The 20,343-nt window shown below is 25.9% G+C and overlaps 1 protein-coding gene across 1 annotated transcript; it reads left to right on the forward strand.

The window, feature by feature from the left end:
• Positions 1 to 8,359: 8,359 nt before the first annotated feature.
• LOC145843792 (sec1 family domain-containing protein 1-like) lies at positions 8,360 to 10,544 on the forward strand. The gene has a single exon (XM_082951020.1). The coding sequence runs from the start codon at positions 8,396 to 8,398 to the stop codon at positions 10,283 to 10,285; it is 1,890 nt and encodes a 629-aa protein (XP_082807146.1). The 5' UTR covers positions 8,360 to 8,395; the 3' UTR covers positions 10,286 to 10,544.
• The last annotated feature ends 9,799 nt before the right edge of the window (positions 10,545 to 20,343 follow it).

Consider the following 20,343-nt stretch of genomic DNA (forward strand, 5'->3'; position numbering starts at 1 on the left):
GTCTGAAAGTTTGTCTTCTAAGTCTAATAAAATACCAAGAAACTTAATACTTAAATAGTTTTAGCTTTCAAAAAGCATTTTATTGTTTGTACTTTTGATATTTTAATTTTTTAGTTTTAAGCAAAACAAGTGTCTAACAATCAATAAAAAAAAATTCAGGTCTCGAAAAGATTAACAACTTAAAATAGTCTTAGATTTATTTTTTTTCTAAAACTTTATTAAATATGTCCATATAAGGTTTATACTTAAAGCATGGTTAAGTGTTATTTGGATACTGTTTAGAGATCACTTCAGAATTAGTACGATAAGTTATCATAACAATGATTACTATCTGTCCAGGACAAGTTATTAAACTGAATCCGTGGTGTGCGACTCGATAATCGAAAGGTTTTTTGTGCACCAGGTCCTTGGACTAAACTTATTGGCGCTTTTTTCGTCATAAATAAATAATAATCTAAAAGTATTTTTCGTTTAGGTTTACGAAAAGAACTATCACTAACAAAATTTAAAACAAATTATCTTCAGTACTAAGAAATAAATGTTTTTCACAGTCCACAGAAATTAAAATTATTCAAAAATTAAACCAAAACTTCAACAAATTAAAGTCGTTAATTATAAGATACAACCTTATACAACTTTTGATAGAAATAGTATAAATAAATAATCAATAAGTTATTAAATATTAAAACTTGCTTTAATAAACTACATTTGTCAAAGCTAACAGTAAAGAGTTATTTATTGCATTAACTAAAGTAAGCATAATAAATTGTATCAAACTCATACTTTATTGCGAAAAGATCTAAATTTCTAACTCGTTAAAGTATTTTGCTGCTATATATTACTTTAAATAGTAAGTTTTTATAACATTATACTTACTTATGAAACTTTTTCTTTAATAGTAAAATGTAAAAATAATTATATTCTGTTATCAAAGCTAAATAAAGCAAAAAAGTCATTTTGTAGTTTTAAGTTTGAAGGTATGCTAACAGACAATAATAAATCTTCTTTTAACGAACTCAAAGCCTTAATTAAATTCTAGAGTAAAAAGATTATCTTTATAACTTTTTTTTTCTTTTATCTTAATACCTTACTGTTATTTATAGATAAAAAATTAAAATTACTTACTAAAGTTAACGACAATTTTTAATAACCGTTTTATAAGTGAGATATTTAAATCTTATATTATTGCCAGAAAAACTTTACTTTATTTTAAATGTTTTATTTATAAATTTAAAAACTATTTTGATTAAAAAACCTAAATCAAGTTTAGCAATTTTTTTTGAAATTTTAAAAATATTACTGGATGTCTTGTTATGGATGGCCTCTTTAAAAAAGTTTATGAATTAAAGAAAAACAACTTTACTACTATGAGTTACTGAGTGAGTACCATTTTTTAAATTAAGTACTCAAGTCATTACAGCCTTTTTAGATTCTTTTTACCTGGATTTACAAAAAAAAAAAATTTAAGAATAAGATTTCTACATATTGAAGTTCTATGGTTTACTAAATTAAAAGTTTATAAGATTCAGCCTTGTTTTAATTAACTAAAACATTGTAGATAGGGCCACAAATACCATACCTTTTCATGATTTTTTCCTTGACATAAATTATTAATAAAGAAGAGTTCAATCTAAATTTTTGACCTAATGTAGTTAGAATAAAAATTAAATAATAATTCTTTATATTTAAAATCTTTAAAGTACTATTACTAATAATTAACATAATCATATCTTAACAGAGACAGTTGACATTTTAAAGCATAGTAGTTATAAATAAGTAATTTATTTGAAACGATGCTTTAAAAAAAAACTTATCCGTTAGTTTTTTAAATGGAATCTAAAGAGTATAACTTTTTTTATAATACTTCTCTAAGTTCAGAAAAACCATATATACATATTTTTTTTGCATTTAGTAAATAAAAACTCAACAGTCAACACATAAGAATCTAAATGTTTATAAACAGCACTTGTTAACAATTTACACTTGTTTACAATTAGATTAACAACTATTAAAACTATGCCAATTGCCAGCTCCGCTATAAAGATTTTTTTTTAATGATTTAGAACATTTTTTAAGAAGTAAATGAACTTGAAAAGTATTTTATAAGAATTAAAAGCTAGTTGTTGATTTATAAATTGTAGAACATAGTACATTACATATGTATTTAGCAGCATAGTTAAATTAGTTGATATTTAAATTTACTTTTAACAGTTAATTCAAATAATGGCATTTAAAAACATTTATTAAAAAGATTATAAAGCTTTTGTTTGTACATATTAACAAATTTATAGCTTCCTACTTAATTATTAACCATAAGTATTTAAACTAGTTAGAATGATTTTTTTCAGTTTTTCGAAGTAGGCTACAAGTATAATTGCCATAATTTCTGAATACTAAGGAGAGTTTTGTTTGTTCTTTTTTAATCTAAATATTTTATGTTCAAATAGTTTTTGGCAATACCCTCATCGCTATAATGACAACTATACTATACTTATAGGAAACTATGTAAGATGTTTAAATATAAAAGTTTTACATTAAGTTTGTTTTTAATTTAAGTTTCGTTAGCTTGATTCAAATTTAAGCTAAAAAAAATTTTAGATTAAAATAAAAACATAACTATTTTTATAATAGGTTTTAAATACACAAAACATAAATTCTTGATCGACAAAAACTAAACAGAAACGATTATTTTAAACGAGTTAAACCATAAAATAAAGAAAAAAAAATATTTAAGATCCTTATTCTAAATCATAATAAATACTGAAAAATTTATGCTTTAGTTATAATTTTTAAGGTTCAAAAGTTTATAAATTAAGTTAAACTGTTTTTGAAGATGCAAAACAAAATTCATGTTGGAGTTTAAGGAATAAAAACTAAAAATGAATATAAGCTTGAGTTTGAAGCAACAAAATACGTATACGTGTCTCAGTATCAGTAGTAACTAAACTAACTACTTTCAAACTACAACTCAACAATATTGCTGTCTTTAAATACTATTAACAAACTCTAAAAAATCATTTTTTCACCCAAAAAAAGTTTGTTACATTCAGGAGTTTACTACTAAGTTTGGTTCTGAACTTATTATCCTATAGTATGAAGCTAAAACATGTGTGACATCTACAAAAATTGTTTTGGTTTTTAAATACATACTAAATTAAAGTACACTGTTGTTTGTCCTCTGTATATTAATAAGTTTTAAATTTTTAAACATATCAAAATATTACAAATAAATTCATAAAATTAAAAATTTAATGGACAGTTTAAAGTTATGCATATTATAATTAGTATTAGATTGAGATGAAAATTAGTTATGTTTAGCAACAAAAATACCTTAAATTTTTATTACTCAATTTTAGTCACTTTAACTTTAAGCATCAGCAGTTGTTCAACAAAAGTCTGAACTTTTCAAAGAAAATCTTTAGTTTTGTACTACTTTTCTTCTTTAGTACTTTTTTTTTGTTATTAATGATGCCTACTTAGCTGCTACAATTAGTGTTAGTTAACTTATTTTAAAATGATAGGTAATTAATAAAGTGTTATATTGTTAATAACTTTTTTAACTAGCTTTATAATAGTTATATATTTTCTTAATTTATGAGTTCAAAAGTATTCTAGTGCTGATGCTTTGAACCAGTTTTGAAAAAATATATAAACTTATCTTAATTTTTAAGTTAAAAAATATTGAAAATTATATTAGAGGTGCTGCCTTTTTTAATCAGCTCTGAACAAATATACATTTATCTTTAATTTTGATTTATGGTTATTCGTAAGATAATATTTATTTGATAAAAGTTGAAATGACATTAATAGTAGCTGTTAAAAAGACATCATTAATAACAAACAAAATATTTTAATTTTTTTAGCTGTTATATAAAGCAAAATGATATTAAATAAAGTCTCTGTGAGAAGTTCAAAGTTTTTTAAATTAAAAGCTACCCCTTAAAGTTATATTAAACCTAATTTTTGTTATATTTTTAGAAATTGTTTAATGATAAACATAAATTAGTAAGCAATTATTGTTGGCCACTGAAGTTTTCAAATTTTTTTCTAGGCTTTTAAAATAGTATCTGAAGTTTTGGTGTTCTTGTTAACTTTTAGTAAAAGATTAAATTTAAGGTCAAACTCTTATTTTAACATTTCAAAAGTATTAAAATTATACTTTAATGGTACTTTAAATGTGTTTTATAGGAGACCTATTCTAAATAAAGTAAAAAGAATAGCTTATAATTATTATATAATTTATCTAAGTTTCACATAGTTGCACACACTCAGAATAGCTTAAAAAACTCAGGATGACTCAGGCAAGTTAAGTTTTTATAAAAAAGCTCTGGATAGTAAGTTTTCTAAAATCTCAGACCAGTTTTTTTCTAGAATTTAAATGCAATATAGTTTCAATATTTTGTTATTTTATAACCAATTTTATTCAAAGACTAGATTTTTACAGGGTTGCCAAAAAACCTGTAATCATGGAAATAACTGTAACTTGACAACTTAGGCAAAAAAAAAGGAAAAATCTGAAATTTGAAAAATTTTGAGAAAAGTTGGAATTTTGAAGAAAAAATCATTAAAAACCTGGAATTTAAAACTAGTTTTACATTTTAAGTGGCAAAATGTTGATTACGTACAATAAATCTGTCATAAAGATTAAAACAAATTTATATCATTATATTTTTTTACTAAAAAACACATTTAAAATAGCTTTACAGTATTTTTTCAATGTTTTATACTATTGAACACATTTTTTAACTTAAATTTAGTTTTGTACTAAAAATATACCAAAAAACTGTTTTTTTTAAACCAGGAAGAATTTTGGAAAACCTAAGAGAAATTACAAAAAAACATTAATCAACCCTGTTTTTATTGATTTAAAATTATTTAAATTTCAAAAATTAAATTTTCTAAAGAGTAAAAAATATTGCAGGACAGTTTTTGGTCACTCAGGGTTTTTTTTGGCTCAAATATAAGCAACCCTTTTGAATGAAAAATTTTGATTAAAAAAGTTGAAATGTTGCAGTTGATCAGACATTAACAACTAGGTTGAAATATTTAGCTATAGCAAACATTTGAAGATAAAAATTTTGATTGAAAATTAAAAAAAATTTATTATTTTAATACAACCAATATTTTACTAAATACTAAATGTTGTTGTAAATGTTGAAATATGGTATCAAAACTACTATTAATGTTTTCAAAAAAAGATTTAAGGTAAGCTAGAAATTAAAATAACTAAACAAATTTAAAATAATAGTCTTCTAGTTCTAAAAAGTTTTATATTTCTATAATCAAAAAAAGTAATGTGTTTACTTCAACAATTCACTTTAACTTCTAAAACAATGTTTTACATATGTCACAACCTGTTTTATAGATTGCAGGAGTTGAAAAACGGATACATTTAAAAACACAAAAAAAAAATTACTCAAATGTCATGCCTATGCAAACCCCTATGATACAAATTCCAAAAAAATTCAGCATGTTCTTGGTCTTTGCTGTCTTAGTTACTATTGAGTATTGTCTTTTTCTATTATGCCATTAAGATTTAAGAGCATTATATAAATTTAAAATGACTCACTTTGACTTAAAATTGATCACCACTTATTTATACTTATACTTTGTCGGATTAATTTGATTTTTTGGACTAAATTTTGTCAATTCTATTTTTACTTAGTGGACTAAATTTGTCAGTTCTACTTTGACTTTTTAGACTAAAACTGGGACAAAACACTTTGTAACTTATTTGACTTAAACTTTGTCACTTACTTTCTGTGACTTCAGACTTAACTTGTATCTTTGTAGCCTGTTGGTTTACTTTGACTAAAATATTGTCACCTATTTTTTGTGACTTAAAATCTTAAATTGAGCCAATACATTTTGTGGCTTATTTTGACTTAAGCATTGTCACTAACTTTCTGTGACTTATTATGGCTCGAACTCTCTTAATACCCTTCTTACTTATTATTTTCCCTATGATACTTTATTCAATATGACTCCTATTGGTTTTCCTAACCTCTATTTTTTATTCTTTCTGGTTATGGATAAAAACTCAAAGGCTTTTAAATGGGCATATAGTAAATGTGAGTACTGCTTCTGAAAAACTAAATGCAAGCTTTATTGTAAAGTTTCTCTAAATCTACTGTTAATAATATGAACTACAGTATACTACCGCTTAAGTACGCACTTTTTTTGGTACGCATCACGCCTTAAGTACGCACTTATCCAGAAAGACAAAGTAAAGGATGTTATACTAGAACTTATAAGAAATTCCAGTTTTTTTGCCTAAATTTTCAATCATCAAGTTTTTTCAGATTATTTTATGTTTCTAGGTAGAATGGCCAACCTGCTGAGTTAGCCTGAGACTTTCACAACTTTTTAACTAGGGTGAGTAATCCTGAGTAGTCTAAAGTAACCTGAGATTGTGACAGTCCTTTATTAAATGTTAATAAACTAAATACTATGTAGTGGTTGCAGAAAAGTAAAAAGAATAATGATATTTGAGCTGTAATGCTATAAAATAAATAAATATAGATGACAAAGTTAAAAAAACCTACAAATACAAAATAGTTAAGTCATAAATTAATTTAAATGTACATACATTGATGTTTTGAAAATGTTTGGTAAACACAATGTAGTTTGGTACTTTTCCTCTAACAAAACAAAATGTAGCTTAATATTTTTTTTTAATATTTGACTGACATTGACTTTCTATATTAAATGTATGTATTAATTATGCAGAAACTTTTTATAGAAAAAATAAATCATTTTAAAATTTATGAAAAAATTTTACAAATTAGAATTATGTATTAAATGTTATTTAAAATAAAAAGACTTGTTTGTTTGGCTTAATTATTTAGTGGCTAGTTGTAAGAAAGAAAACAAACAACTAAATTTCATATTATACTATGTCGTCAAAAAGTACGCACTACCCGTGCTAAGTACGCACTTTTTGGTCGGGTTCAATTTGCGTACTTAAGCGGTAGTGTACTGTATATAACAAAAATATAAGAATGTGAGATAAAAATGTGATAAATACTGCCTTCAAAATAAAAGGTAATACACTAGTAAAATTTATTTGAGTAAAATACTGTCTTGGTAATATTTAACTGTTACCTAAAAAACTGGTTATTTTTACCCAAAGACGCCATGTAGGGTTCTTGATAACCAAAAGGTTCTTTGTGCACCAGCACCTAGGACAAAATATTTTGAGTGTCTTTTTTTGTTAATTATCTATTAATACAAATAACTTAAAAAGTATTCATCAATGATGTTGTTAAAAGTATCTAGTGAGTTGTGAATTTGTATTAAAAAGTTTTTAACTAGTTGCATTGTAATAAAAAAAAAATATGTAAATTGCAAAACATTTAAAAAAATATTTTGTATATATTAAGAACTCCTTTTTATCTTAAGTTTAAATTAATACTAAAAAAGGACAAAAAAACTTGTACTACAAAATTGTGGAAAATATTTGAAAATGTTAACTTGTAGCATGTAAAAAACTTCAGACAACTTTCTAAAAATTTATTGCCACCTTGATGTACTATATATATTTGGTTAAGGGCATAGGGAAAATAAAACACTATTTTCACAATTTAATCTTAATTTATATAGTTTATACTAAGCTACAAGATGATTTTTACAGATTTTAAGATTCAAATAATTTTTGAGATATAGTGGGTCAAAGTTGGAGACAACAATAGGTCCTTTATCGGAGGCGCAAACTAAAACGGCAAATAACTAGAAATCACTAAAAATCTATCTCCTATGTTTTTTGAGATAACCACCTCAAATTTTTGGGAAATGTTCCTTGCAACATTTAGAAAATTCTGTAAAACAAAGTTTAAAAAATAAAATAAAATTTATAAAAAAAACTGTTTTTTTTTTATAGTTTTTATAGAATTCTTGTATTTTAATTTATTTTTAATTCCTTTCGATTGAATTTTCTAAATATTACAAGAAATATTTCCTGAAAGTTTGATATAGTTATCTCAAAAAATGTAGGAAAAGATAGATTTTTAGTTAATAGTCTATTTTTGCCGTTTTAGTTTGCGCCTCCCATAAGGAAGCTATTGTTACCTCCAACTGTGACTGGTTATATCTTAAAAATTATTTTGAATATTTTAAATTTGTAAAATGCATCTTGTAGCTTAGTAAAACCTATACAAAATAAGATCAAATTGTAAAAAAATAGTTTTACCCTCTTCCTCCCCCCTATGCCCATAATGAAATCATATTATAAGATATGTTTTAAGTGCTTGATAAGTTAATTAATTGTATTGAAATGTTTTTTTAGTCAATTTAGTATAAAGTAACATTTGAATATAAAATTTTGAAAATGATAATTTAATTAGTGTTTGTTTATAGGTATTCAGATACTTTAACAAAACATATCTAACAGATTAAAATGAGTAATACTATTAGAGAAAGGCAGCTTTCAGCTATAAAATGCATGCTCAACTTTGGAAAACCAATTACATCTAAGGTTTCATTTGAGTCAGAGTTCAAAATTCTAATATATGACAAAATTGGTCAAGATATTATTTTACCGTTATTGTCCGTTCGTGACTTGCATGACCTAGGTGTGACTCTTTACTTGCAATTAAATACCTTAAGAAGCAGTGTATCTGACGTTCCAGCTGTTTATTTTGTTTCACCTACTGATGCAAATATCAAACAAATTTGTTCAGACATGAAAAATGGATTGTATGACAGTTACCATTTCAACTTTATATCTCAGATTTCCAGGACAAAACTTGAAGACTTGGCAGAAGCTGCAATGGCAGCAGGGGTTGAAACCAAAATAAACAAAATTCATGACCAGTTTGTTAACTTCATTAGCCTTGAAAAGGATATGTTTACTTTAAATTCGTCTAAGACAAATTTGCAATCTTACTACAATTTAAACAAACCTGACTTAAAAAATGATGAAATAGTAACTATTGTAGAAAGTGTAGTCAATAGCTTGTATTGCATTTTTGTAACACTTGGAACTCTACCAGTCATAAGATGTCCTCCAGGCAATATTGCTGAAATGGTGGCTAAAAGCCTAAGTGAAAAACTTGGAGAAAACTTTAGAGATGCTAGAAATAGCTTTTTTTCATCCATATCAAGTCAGTCAAGTAACAGTGGGATGCCAATGATGTCTTTTCAAAGACCCCTTCTTTTGATTGTAGACAGGAACATTGACTTGGCTACTCCCCTGCATCACACTTGGACATATCAAGCATTAGTTCATGATCTACTAGAATTCAATTTAAACAGTGTAAAACTCCCCAGCCAAATTGATAACGGAGATCACAAAAAATCTCCAAAAGTATTTAATTTAGGTGTATCAAACACTTTTTGGCAAGAACAGAAAGGTAAATCATTCCCTGAAGTTGCTGATGCTGTGCAGCAAGAAATTGAAAAGTGTAAAAACAACCATGAGGAATTAAAAAGATTAAAAGCAACTATGGGGTATGATGGATCAGGTCAGGCTGTAGATGTTTCAGACAATACTGCTAAATTGACCCATGCCATGGGCGCCTTACCAAAACTATTGAACGAAAAAAGTCAAGCTGACATGCACACCGAAATTGCAACTACACTTTTGGCTTGTATCAAGGACAGAAAGCTTGATGAGTTCTATGAGTTGGAGGAAAAAATCTTAGCAAAGTCTAGTGCTGCAGAAAATGAGTTGTATGAGTTTTTAAGCAACAGCAACATAACTAACAACAAGGATCGCATGAGAATTTTTCTCCTATACTACCTGAGCAACCCCAGCATTTCAGAAGCTGACACAGCCAAGTTCATTGAACTTTTGCAAAAGCATGGTTGCGATACTTCTTCCTTCAACTACATCAAACAATGGAAGCAATTCAACAACTCGCTCATTGCCAGCAGCTCATCTCAGCAGCACGGTGGTGGCACAAAATCAATGAACATGTTCACTCACCTGATGAACACAGGCTCGCAGTTTGTCATGGAAGGAGTGAAAAACCTGGTCATCAAAAAACAAAACTTGCCCGTCACCAAAGTGCTAGACCAGCTGATGGAGTTGAAAGAGGAAGTTGAAACTGAAAAGTATTTGTACTACGACCCAAAATTAGCTCGCAGAAGCGGCAACATGACCAGAAAGTCAAAGTCGCCTTACTCCAACGCCATTGTGTTTGTAGTGGGCGGGGGGAATTACATTGAATATCAAAACCTCACTGAGTATGCCAAGAGTAAGCAGGGAAAACAAGTTTCATATGGCTGCATGGAGCTGCTCAATTCCGAAGACTTTTTAGAACAATTAAACCTATTAGGAGTTTAGTTGGTCTCAGCAATTTTTTATTCTCAACTTTTACATGTACTGTGGTAGAATTTAGTGAATTTTTCTTATTTTTTAGATAACTATAACATTTTTTTTTATATCTATAATTTTAATAAAAGTTAATTATAAAAATATGATTCTTTTTAGTTTTTGTATTGTTTATTTTTCTCTATTTACAAGTTTTAAAAGTCGTTTTTTATGTAAGTATTTTTTCTTTTTGACTTGTTTAAAAACTTGTTAAGATTTGATATGAATAAGTCACAAACATTGCCACTTTTGAAGTATTTAAACTTTGATTTAAAATTTTGTCAACAGAATGGTGTACAAGAATTATTTTTAATTTTTGTGCTTATTTATCAAATTTTACTGTTTATTTTATCATAGCAATGTTTTTCTAAAAGTATTAATAAAATTTAATATTATCGATTATAGGTTTTTTTGTTAAAAGCTAAAACATTTAATTTAAACTAATCTAAGGTTTTTAATATAATGATTGAAAATTATATTGCTTTTAACTTCAAAACAGTTCATAACAATAGTTATTTTTTTGTATGAACTTTTTTTTTAACTTCGAACTACCAGTTCTTTAATTTTTCTGGCAACAAAAAGTTTTATTATTTTATTATCAAATTATAGTGATGGCCCTTCAAACGGTTTTTTGTAACCACTTTTTGTTTAATATATTTTAATTAACTTTAAAATCTTGTATTGAAAAATATAGAACTTGTGTAGAATTGTTCATTTAACAAACAGGTATTTTAAAAATTAAATGTTTATACTCAAAAAATAGAAATATATGTTTCGATTTAAGGTAGAAAATACTGCAATTTAGTTTATATTTTTATTTGAATAGTAATAAATGTATTTTTAAATTCTTTAAAAAATGTATAAAAATACCAAGCATTTTTATTATTTTTTAAAAGGTAGCTTTTGTCATACATTTTACAATTTTCATAAAAGTTTTTCTTAAACTGTTGAAGTGTATAAAAAATGTTATACCTTTTTCTAAGCCTACGACTACTTATTTAAGCTTAGTGTACCAATTTTAAAGTTAATGTATTTATAAGGTGGGCATTATGCTTCAGTGTTTTTGGAACATACACATCGCACTACTATAGGGGTCGGCAAACTACAACCAGCTAAAAAATTATTATTAAACAATCCTCTACTTTCACTCTAGTACTAAATCTGTCTCTGATGATGTATTTTGCTCAGGATAACTTGCTCGAGTATGTTTACTAGCACCTCAAATCTTTTTAGCTGTATGCGCGTTTTACTATCATTTCTAACTCGCTATCATTTCAAACCCAATCACTTCTAACCCGATCATTTCTAACCCGATCTGTATTAATATGTTTTTTTATTATTTTTTTAAATAAGGGTTTGTTTTAAAACAAAACTAATCTCAACAAAGAAGTTTTGTTAATGAAATTTAGTTTGTTTTGTTTAAAATAAAACTTAATTTTCTTATAGCTTTTGTTAGAAGTTAATTTTTGATATTTATTGCTATTGGAAGTTTGTAATTCTACGCTAGACCCAGGCATCAAAATCTGGGCCACTTAAACTGAATGACACTTAACAAAGAGTCGCAAATTTATACACCTTAAAATCAAAAACTACAGTTTTATCCAATCTTTATAGATTAACAGCAAAAGATATCAACACTTTAGTATAATACTAATTGACTTATTTATGATTTAAAGGAGAAGGTTTTTAACAAATTTGGTTTTAATCCCTATTAAGCAAGTTTAACATCAATTCTTTCATAGATCAGTGAGTTCCAATAAAACCAAACACAGTTGCACAATCTTTCAATTTAGATTTAACTTCCGATTTCTTTTCAACCAAAACCCTTCTTTGCAAAATTCAGCAACAAATATTGAGACGATTTAGTAAATTATTTCAATGATTTTAGTGCAACAATCAGCAAAATAGTCTGAATTACGCAGTAAAATAAAGTTCAGGGTTATTTTTATTAGTTTCATTTAAAACATACCAGAATGTCAGAATTCAAACTACATAAGTTCATGAATAAATTTATTCTTGTTCAAACATCAACCGGATATACACCTGACTTTTATAGTTAGTTTATGTACATTTGTTCAACCGTTTGGTATTTCATTGTTTTTTTACAATTATTTTTATCGCTTTGCCAAAGCATAATCAATACAATTAAAATAAACATAATTGGAATTAAGGTCCAGACAAATTAAGGTGTAAAAAAATCAATAATTAAGTGCATTGACTAAAAACTAAATTTAAACTTCAAATCACATTAACAATACAGGTCAAATAAATATCTATTGAAAAACGGTTTATTATTTACAGAGGAAAGGCGCTGCTAATAAAATCAAACTATAGAATGAGCCAAATATTTGACCATATTAAATCAATGGTTTATAAGTTTAAAAAGTTGTTAAATTACTTATAGTTTCTAGTATAAATTATTTTATCTAATCAAGTAAACTTAAATCAAAGTTGGTCATTTTTATGCAAAAATTATTTTTTTTTAAAGCTATTCCACATTTAAACTGAAACATAATTAATAACTATGAATTTTTCGATATAATTTTGTGGTAATTAATTATTTTGATAAGGGTCCGATTTTAAAGCAAAGGTGTTTTCCCTAATATTTGCTGAATCATCTTTTTTTTTTCAACTTATTTTAATATTTATGCCCTTAACCCTAACCTACCTTACCCAACATATTTTTTTAAATTTTATTTATACCCTTACCCAAACTAATTAAAACACAATTTTGTTATAATTTTTTTATACTGACTCAGCAAAATTTTGGGGATTTCCGTCACATCAACAAAAAGACTCTTGAAATAAGGTACAAAAAAGGATTATAAATTAATTGTAGTTAATTAGTTTGGGTTGTAAGTCTTTTGAATTCTAAAGATTAACTATTAAGTTTTGATAGTCGTCAATGTAAGAAGTATAATGAGTATTGCAACCGTTAAAGACTACTCCGTACTTTTTCTTTGACAAGATTCTATATGGTTAGTATATGTTTTTAAAGTATGAAAACCAGACTGGCAAGTTGCATTCAAATTTAGGGCGAATTTATATGAAATACAACCTTTTAAGAATATTAATATCAGTATATATGAGACTTGAATTAATAAAGTTAATAAACTGAATAAAATTAAATAACAATTTGTAAAAGAAATTAAAAGGAAACTTAAAACTAACCTACTATAAAACATTAATACATAAATCAGCAATAATACAACATTTACAACAGACTTTCAATGTATTTTTTAGACCGTAATATAAAAGTTTTTGTATCTGAATACTACAATTGTAAAGGTTTACTTTTTAAAACTTGCCTATGTTAAAATTATTATAGTCACGTGAATTATTATAAGATCCAACTTAAATATAATTATAACTTCTTACTTTACAATTCTACAAAGAATAGTTCAAATATTGTAAAGTATAAGACTTAGTGAATTGTTTACGATTAACGAAAAACGTCTGTTAAAGTAAATTAAATGAACAAAATATTTTTGAAATAATGAAAATAATTGAAATTATGTGTAGGATGAAGTATAAAAATGTTAGGTAATAAAAATAAATTAAACTTATGTTAAGTTAATACTAAAATTAAAGTTTATACTAACAATATTTTTTACGTAACACATTAAAATCATAATGTTTTAAAGAAATTAAAAATTTAATAACTTTATTAAGACTAATTTGTTTTTGCATGAAGTCCAGATTTAAAACAAACAAATGGGTTAGAAATGATCGGGTAAGAAATGATTGGGTTAGAAGTGATCTGGTTAGAAATTATCGGGTTAGAAGTGATCTTGTTAGAAATGATCGGGTTAGAAGTGATCGGGTTGAAGTGATCGGGTTAGAAATGATCGGGTTAGAAATGATCGGGTTAGAAAAGATCGGGTTGAAAATGATCGGCTTATAAGTAATCGGCTTAGAAGTGATCGTCTTAGAAATGATTGGGTTAGAAGTGAACGGGTTAGAAATGATCGGCTCCCGTATGCGCACACGTGGCACGCTTGGTAACTGATAAAAGCTTGAGTTTCTTGCTAGTATTACTCATAGTTAGTATCAGTTATTAGTACTACCGATAAAGGGGAGCCGATCATTTCTAACCCGCTATCATTTTTAACCCGTTCACTTCTAACCTGATCATTTCTAACCCGATCACTTCTAACCCAATCACTTCTAACCCGATCATTTCTAACCCGATCACTTCTAAACCGATCATTTCAAACCCGATCACTTCTAACCCGATCACTTTTAACCCGATCGCTTCTAACCCGAATGTTTCTAACCCGATCACTTCTAACCCGTTCATTTCTAACCCGATCACTTCTAACCAGATCACTTCTAAGCCGATCGTTTCTAACCCGATCAGTTCTAACCCGATAACTTCTAACCCGATTATTTCTAACCCGATTAGACCCAATCATTTCTAACCCGATTACTTCTAACCCGATCATATCTAACCTGATCACTTCTAACCCGATCACTTCTAACCTGATCATTTCTAACCCATTCTACTTGTTTATTTTATTTCTTAATTTTAATCTAGATATCTACAAAAACTAACTAGTCTTAATAAAATTTTTTAAGTATTTTTTTTCTTGTTTCTTTAAAGCATTATGATTTAATGTGTTACGTCAAAAACATTGTTAGTATAAACTTTAACTTTAGTATTAACTAAACATAAGTTTAATTTATATTTATCACCTTATTTTTGATATTTCATTCTACACATAATTTCAATTTTTTTTTCATTATTTCATATATTTTTGTGCTTTTAATTTACTTTAAGAGACATTTTTCGTTAATAATATACAATTCACTAAATCGTTTACTTTACAATAGTTTGAACTATTCTTTGTAGGATTTTAAAGTAAGTAGTTATAACTATATTTAAGTTGGATCTTATAATTATTCACGTGACTATAATAATTTTAACATAAGCAAATTTTAAAAAGTAAACCTTTACAGTTGTAATATTCAGATACAAAACCGTTATATTATAGTCTAAAAACTACAATGTAAGTCTGTTGTAAATGTTGTATTTTTGCTGGCTAATGTATTAGCGCTTTATAGTAGGTTATTTTTAAATTTCATTTTAATAACTTTTACAAATTTTTATACAACTTGCATACGCCTATTAAGATAATGGAATTCAAAAAAACACTACAAGAAATTAAATACTTTTGTTTTATTAAGTAAAAAAGCCTTATTTTTAGGTATAATCTAGATCAGGGGTCGGCAAACTGTGGCCCGCGGGCCAAATGCAGTCCGCGAAGGGTAAATCTGCGACCCGCGAACACTTTATTTTTTTGAATGGAATGCGGCCCGCGAAAGAAAATTTTGCGGCCCGCGAGCATGTAAATGTGGCCCGCTGAGCAAAAATATATTTCAAGTTAAATTTGTTTGATAAATTTAGTTTTAAGTTCCTGTATAACATTTTAAATAAAACAATTAAAATACTTTACTGATTTAGCCTAAAAATGTGAAAAAAAGACAGGTTAGCATTCTACTAGGTTTTTTTTTCTCAATTTCATAATAACTTTCTTCTTACAACAGCAAGTTATTTTTTGAAAAAAGAGTGTAAAAAGTGATTTGAATTAGTAAGATAGTTATATAATACCTATTGGGTAAAAATTAAATGCAAATGTTTTCCGTTTTGTACAAAAGTAATGCACAGTAATTAACTAAAATGTAATTTCTTTACAGTTTAGTTTTTTTTAATCGTTTTTATACCTAAGTTTCTATTACAGATGTTTTATTTCTAAATGATATATTCTAGTTTACACAAAAACATTTAAAATAACATAATAATAATAACTTTAATATTATAAATAATAATAAGAAATAAAGTTAATTTTATTTTGGTTTTGACACCTTTGATTTTTTAGAAGTTTTCTTTACATTTTAACTTCATTCCTATGCACACCAATTAAAAAAAATGCTAATATTTTAAACTACTTTTTATTTAATAATTAACGAGATAGAATTTAGTCTAAGCACAATTTCCTAACATTATTGTTTCTACATGTAATATCTAAGTGTTTACAGACACATTTAAAGCAATATATATGACTTAAATTAAAAAAAGTTTTTGTTTAGCATACTTTTTGATTTTTCAAACCATGGTTTTTGGCAAAATAAGTTAATTTTTATGCGTTGTATACTAGTATAAACAGTTGCTGTTTTTTGGAACTACCTGTTTAATAGAAACTAGATTGAGAAATGGTAATTTTTTAAGTTTGTACTTTTTCAATCAAAGTAGTTCGAATTCGATCAAATAAACAAATAAAAAATGCCACACACTCAGACGATGACTATTTGAAGACTTCAAATCTCAGGTTAATTTTGTCATTTTTTTAGTTTCTGGCTTGAATTACTTTTTATATGCTAAAATATCAGGCTAGTTTTGGTCACTCGGACTGACTTTTTGCTTTAAAGAGTGGTAAGTTAAGTTTATGATGCGTGTTTTGTTCAATGCACAGTGTTGGTTTGTATTAAAATATTTTTTAAATTTTAAGTATTTCAGCTGATATAATTTAAATTATTATTTATACTAATTGCATACATATAAGTGTGAACAATTAGTGTTGCCAAAAAATCCCGGAAACGCTTGAAATTTGACAATTCATACTTAAAAAATCTGAAAAAGCCTTGAATTTGAGAATTATTGAAAAAACCTGGCATTTTAAACAATTTTTACATGTAAAGTAATAAAGTTTCGATTTGACACAAAAAATCTTTAATATAAATCATTTTAAATAAAAAAACACATTTAAAGTATCTTAACGGTATCTTTTAAATTTTTCTATATTATATAAGAATTTTTTTTTACCTTTAACTTAATTTTATACTAAAAATAGAAGCAAAAAGTTGTACTTTTAAAAACTCTATTTCGATGCATAGCACCTTTACTTTTAAAATGTCTTAACCTATTGTTGTGCTTTGTATTGGAACTAAACCTAGGAGTTCTTCTAAAATGTCAAAATTAGTAAAACACCTGTAATAAAAATTCAAAAATTAGCCATATCTGTTGTATCAGTTCTCGCATCTTAACAGACTGATTTAAGTCTTAATTTGGTTTATTCGGCTGTAAAATCTTCAGACATTTCCTAAACACGGTTTCTTGTTGATATTGAAGAAATAAACAAAGATTTTTTACTAACGCAAACACAAGTTATTTAAATAAATTTTCAACTCACAACGGTATCTTTTTTTAGTAGTTAATTTTGCTACTTTATAACTTGCCTAGACAGTTTTTTCTGATCAGTCTGTAGTTAATGAAAATAATTATGCGCGTTGTTGAAACTGACTTAAGCGATTTGTTTTTTTTTTTTCGTTTATCTAAATAACTCCTAAATAACGTATTATAGTTCTTATAGCTCGTCTCATAATTCACATTTGCTCTTTATAAATACAACATTGTTATTGCAGATAAAGAATTCCTAAAATGCTCAATAAAAAACAGAATTTTCTAATTCATTAATAGCTCAATAAATTTTTATACATTTGATAAAAATGTTTAAAAACTTGATTGTCCATTAAAGCTTAACTACAATATTTTCTTTAGTTGTATAATTAATTCACTGTTAATAAACTTCGGTATTTCTTTATTATGTGAACTTTATTTTAAACAGGGTTGCTGAACAAACAGGCTAGTTTAAAAATTTAAAAAATCAGACTAGATTAAAGCTGTTTAAGAAATTTTTATAAAACTCAGGTGTATCTGAAACTTTTATTTCAAACACTTTGAATAAATCCTCGAATTCTCAGAATAGTTTATATAACTGTAGTGTAGTTTACTAATTGTAATGTTTTGTTTATTTACATATTGTGCTTTTTTATAATAATGATATTTTAGTTATGTATTTAAGCTTGATTAACAAATATTTCAAGCTTTTTTAACTTTAAGTAAACTTTTAGTATAATTCAGAAATTTTTGCTTTTAATATGGAACCCGTGTAAAAGACTAATTAATTACCAATAAGGTATTTTATTAAAGTATTCCAGCATTAATTATGCTAAAAAATTTGATTAAGCTTATCTACAGTATTAATAGGTATTAATTTTATTTGATTAACTAATTACTGAATTTTCTAAAGAGTGCAAACTGTTTAAGACGCAAAAACTAATTTCTAAAGTTAACAGTTTTTAAAATATGAAAAGGTGGTTCATAATATAAAAAATGTATAAAAGTGACCCATAAATGTTTTTCAAGCTCCGTTTTTACAGAGAGTTAGGTTGTAAGTAAAAAAGTATACGTATTTTATTAAGTTTAACTTATTAAGTATTTAAGAAAGTACATATTTTATTAAGACTTAAGTATATTAAACAATGTAAATTCTATTATAATAGATATTTAAATATAAAACAGGCATTCTATGTATAGCTTAAAGTCATTTAAAGTAATTAAATGAATAAAAGTAAAACTATCTCTGGTGTGACCAAAACTAAAGCCAAAAGATTATTCAAATATCACTAAAACTAAAACTGTGGCCCGCGAAGATTTTGAAAACTTGAAATTTGGCCCGCGAGCACCAAATTCCTGCCGACCCTTGGTCTAGTCTAGATTAAACTCTCTCAGTGTTGTTTCTATTGCTAAAAACTTAATTAAAAACTGTAGTGGTTTTAATGAGGAAGTTATGAATTTACTTATAAACAAAAAAGATAAAAGGATGCACTTTCATTACAAAGGTAAAAATAAGCATTTTAGTTTTTCTTTTTAACTACTTTAGCTTTTGATAAAAATGACATGTTTCAGATATATGTCTTTTATTATTAGATATTATTACATGTAGTTTGTTTTACATATTCTACGAATTGTCTGACTTAAATTACTTTTTATTTTGTTATAAACTTCGAAAGTATTTAGCTATTTTATAAAAAAAAAAAAGCTTTTTTATTATATTTCAACTTACTTGCAATAGAATATTTTTGAAAATATAAAAACTTTTGTGTCTTATTAACTCTTTAATAAGATGTTTTTTGTGATTTTTTCTTGTTCTTTAGATAATCAGTTTTACTGTCATTAAGTCTTACGTTTCAAACTTGCTATAAAATTGTTTTTCATAATGTCTTGTGTTCTACATTTTTCATTTACTGTTTCTTTTTTTATAACTTTTGATTTGTATTTCTTTTAATTAAAAAAAAGCAATAAGCTAAGTTCACCTTGCTTTAACTTTGTTATAATTCAGATTAAATGTTCTAGCATTAATACCTAATTTACATTAAATAAGCAAGCAATCTATTCTAATAATAAAATTTCACGTTATTTTACTCAAAGACGTTTTTGTGTAATATATAATGTGCAATGAGGTGTTGCTATCACTGTTGTATTGTATATTAAATAGATTGATATTTTTTCGTAAAGAGAACAGATATTTACGTTTTATTTAATACTATTAATTTTTAAAGATATAAAGTTTACTGTAAGTAGTAAAAACAATTTTTATTTAGTAAGTTTACATTTCTGAAGTATAAGTAACTTTACTAAAATTTATACTTTTTTAAAATTGTTTAATTTTGTAATTATAAGTATTTTTAAAAAAAGTATTTTCGATTTTTTTTACTTAATGAATTTTTTTCAATTATATTACTTAGAAAAAGATTTATATATAGCAGGGGTCGGCAGGTAGTTAGTGGTCGCGGGCCAAATTTCAAGTTTACAAAATCTTCGCGGGCCGCAGTTTTAGTTTTAGTGACATTTGAATAAACTTTTAGTTTTAGTCACACTATAGAAAAAATTAATTTTATTCACCTTATCATTTTAAATGACTTTTAGCTATACATATAATGCCTATTTAAATTAATATTTATTAGAATAAAATTTTCTTTGACTAATATACTTAAGTATTAATAAACTATGTATTTTCATAAGCACTTAATAAGTTAAGCTTAATACTTCTGTAATTTTAATTACAACCTAACTCTCTATAAAAACCAAACATGTAAGACAATTTATGGGTTAATTTTATATATTTGTTATATTATCAACCCTTTTTTTCATATTTCTAAGAGTATTTACTTCAAAAAAAGTTTTTTCG

This window comes from Thalia democratica, chromosome 9 (assembly GCF_965202585.1).
Source record: "Thalia democratica chromosome 9, ktThaDemo2.hap1.1, whole genome shotgun sequence".
Lineage (NCBI taxonomy): Eukaryota > Metazoa > Chordata > Thaliacea > Salpida > Salpidae > Thalia > Thalia democratica.

What these genes read in the sequence shown, in the direction of transcription:
- LOC145843792 (XM_082951020.1), top strand. Translation starts at nt 8,396, where the DNA reads ATGAGTAATACTATTAGAGAAAGGCAGCTTTCAGCTATAAAATGCATG.